Source organism: Alosa sapidissima, chromosome 8, assembly GCF_018492685.1.
Source record: "Alosa sapidissima isolate fAloSap1 chromosome 8, fAloSap1.pri, whole genome shotgun sequence".
Taxonomy (NCBI): domain Eukaryota; kingdom Metazoa; phylum Chordata; class Actinopteri; order Clupeiformes; family Clupeidae; genus Alosa; species Alosa sapidissima.
Window position 1 is genome coordinate 34,690,850 of NC_055964.1, and position 2,500 is coordinate 34,693,349.

The window sequence follows — 2,500 nt, forward strand, 5'->3', positions numbered from 1 at the left end:
ATAGACCAGGTTTTATCTTGGTCAGTAGCGTAATGATTTTTAGAGGGTGTAAGATGGCAATTTCCGGATCATGCGCCAGACCACACCTTATGTTGATAATTGCCACAACTCTGGGCGCAAGGTTTAATAAAAGTTAGTGGAGGAGTGCATGGCGAAAAAATCCTCACTTCATTGAGTGTAAGATAAAAATAAGCCTTGCGTCATGCTTTGTGCATCGGATGCCAGCTAGCTTAGCTGTGTGTGTGCTGGTAAACCTCACTCCCCGACTCCTCAAGAGTGCTGCTGGCATGCGAGCTAGTAGCATGGGCTTTTAACTCAGCTGTCAGCACGCTCGCCCCCCGATCCGAGGTGCTGCTGTTCGCGGGTTCGTGTCCGGGCGTGTGCAGGATGTAGACGAGTTATAGGTTGCATCCGCTCAATTCCATTTTCATTAGAATCTGAAACACTTCAGTGTCATTTTCGCCTCATCTACAGCATTTTCCAGCTCCTGGGAATTATTTGAAAACGGTGTCTTCCCAATATTCATTTGAAAACTCTGGCTTTGCGTTTTATGTAGAATAGGATAGAATAGAATAGAGTTGAATAGAATAGAATAAATCTTTAATGTCCACCATAGTCTTCCATTTTTATTCCATGTGGACAGCGAATCAGCAACTCCTGTGTGTGTGTGTGTGTGTGTGTGTGTGTGTGTGTGTGTAAAACTTGTTTTTTGTGTAACCCCTGTAATTTATTTCCCTTTAGATTGAGGAGGTTCCTGGTGAGATGACTCAGGAGGACCTGGCTCCGGATGATGTGATGATCCTGGACACCTGGGATCAGGTAGGACACGAGCTGTAGGGTGGACACTAGCTGTAGGGAGGACGCTAGCTGTAGGGAGGACGCTAGATAGGACACTAGCTGTAGGGTGGATACTAGCTGTAGGGTGGACGCTAGCTGTAGGGGTGACACTAGCTAGGACACTAGCTGGAGGGTGGACGCTAGGTAGGACACTAGCTGTAGGGTGGACACTAGCTGTAGGGTGGACGCTAGGTAGGACACTAGCTGTTGGGTGGACGCTAGGTAGGACACTAGCTGTAGGGTGGACGCTAGGTAGGACACTAGCTGTAGGGTGGACGCTAGCTGTAGGGAGGTCGCTAGGTAGGACACTAGCTGTAGGGTGGACACTAGCTGTAGGGAGGACGCTAGGTAGGACACTAGTTGTAGGGTGGACGATATCTGTAGGGAGGACGCTAGGTAGGACACTAGCTGTAGGGAGGACGCTACCTGTAGGGTGGACGCTAGCTGTAGGGAGGACGCTAGGTAGGACACTAGCTGTAGGGTGGACGCTAGCTGTAGGGAGGACGCTAGGTAGGACACTAGCTGGAGGGTGGACACTAGCTGTAGGGAGGACAATAGGTAGGACACTAGCTGTAGGGTGGACGCTAGCTGTAGGGAGGATGCTACAGTAGGTAGGACGCTAGCTGTAGGGAGGATGCTAGGTACTGTAGGACACTAGCTGTAGGGTGGACGCGAGCTGTAGGGAGGATGCTAGGTAGGACACTAGCTGGAGGGTGGACGCTAGGTAGGACACTAGCTGGAGGGTGGAGTTGCTGTGTGTGAGTGTGTGTGCTGATACCTGCTGCTGTGTGTGAGTGTGTGTGTGTGTGTGTGTGAGTGTGTGTGCTGATACCTGCTGCTGTGTGTGAGTGTGTGTGTGTGAGTGTGTGCTGATACCTGCTGCTGTGTGTGAGTGTGTGTGTGTGTGTGTGTGAAAGTGTGTGCTGATACCTGCTGCTGTGTGTGAGTGTGTGTGTGTGTGTGTGTGTGTGTGCTGATACCTGCTGCTGTGTGTGAGTGTGTGCAGGGCCGGCGCTAGCCATTTGGGTGCCCTAAGCACAAATGCTTCGTGGCCATGTCTAAGGTGTCTGCCAAATTTGGGATTGAGGAATAATCATACAGACCACTGGGTGGTGGGGGAGGGGGCACCAGAGGGAGACTGGAGAGAGGGCCGCACAGGAGATTCATCTTAATTTGGTCTAGGCCTATATTACTTTTGTATTGCTTTTGCATATTAACATGCTTTAGACATATTTTATTTGTTATTTATACTACTAGCCTATTGTGGTGATTTTTTGGTGCCCCCCCAGGCACTTGGTGCCCTACTCGCAGTGTGTGATGTGCGGATACCTGCTGTGTGTGAGTGTGTACTGCTAATACCTGCTGCTGTGTGTGAGTGTGTGTTCTAATACCTGCTGTGTGTGAGTGTGTGTGCTAATACCTGCTGCTGTGTGTAAGTGTGTGTGTGTGTGTGTGCTGATACCTGCTGCTGTGTGTGAGTGTGTGCTGATACCTGCTGCTGTGTGTGTGTGTGTGTGTGTGTGAGTGTGTGTGCTTATACCTGCTGCTGTGTGTGTGTGTGTGTGTGCTGATACCTGCTGCTGTGTGTGAGTGAGTGTGAGTGTGTGTGAGTGTGTTTGCTGATACCTGCTGCTGTCTGAGTGTGTTTTCTGATACCTGCTGC

General features: G+C 50.3%; 2 protein-coding genes across 5 annotated transcripts in view; one reads left to right on the plus strand and one right to left on the minus strand.

Annotated features, from left to right (window-relative positions):
- The window catches only part of LOC121715150 (transcription termination factor 1-like), a 54,411-nt gene that overhangs the window by 19,792 nt on the left and 32,119 nt on the right, over positions 1-2,500 (minus strand). The window lies entirely within an intron of this gene.
- gsnb (gelsolin b) overlaps positions 1-2,500 on the plus strand; it is a 16,758-nt gene that overhangs the window by 10,790 nt on the left and 3,468 nt on the right. Inside the window, exon 16 of the mRNA XM_042100562.1 lies at positions 742-819. Coding sequence (XP_041956496.1) covers positions 742-819 — 78 coding nt within the window. The remainder of the gene's footprint in view (positions 1-741; positions 820-2,500) is intronic.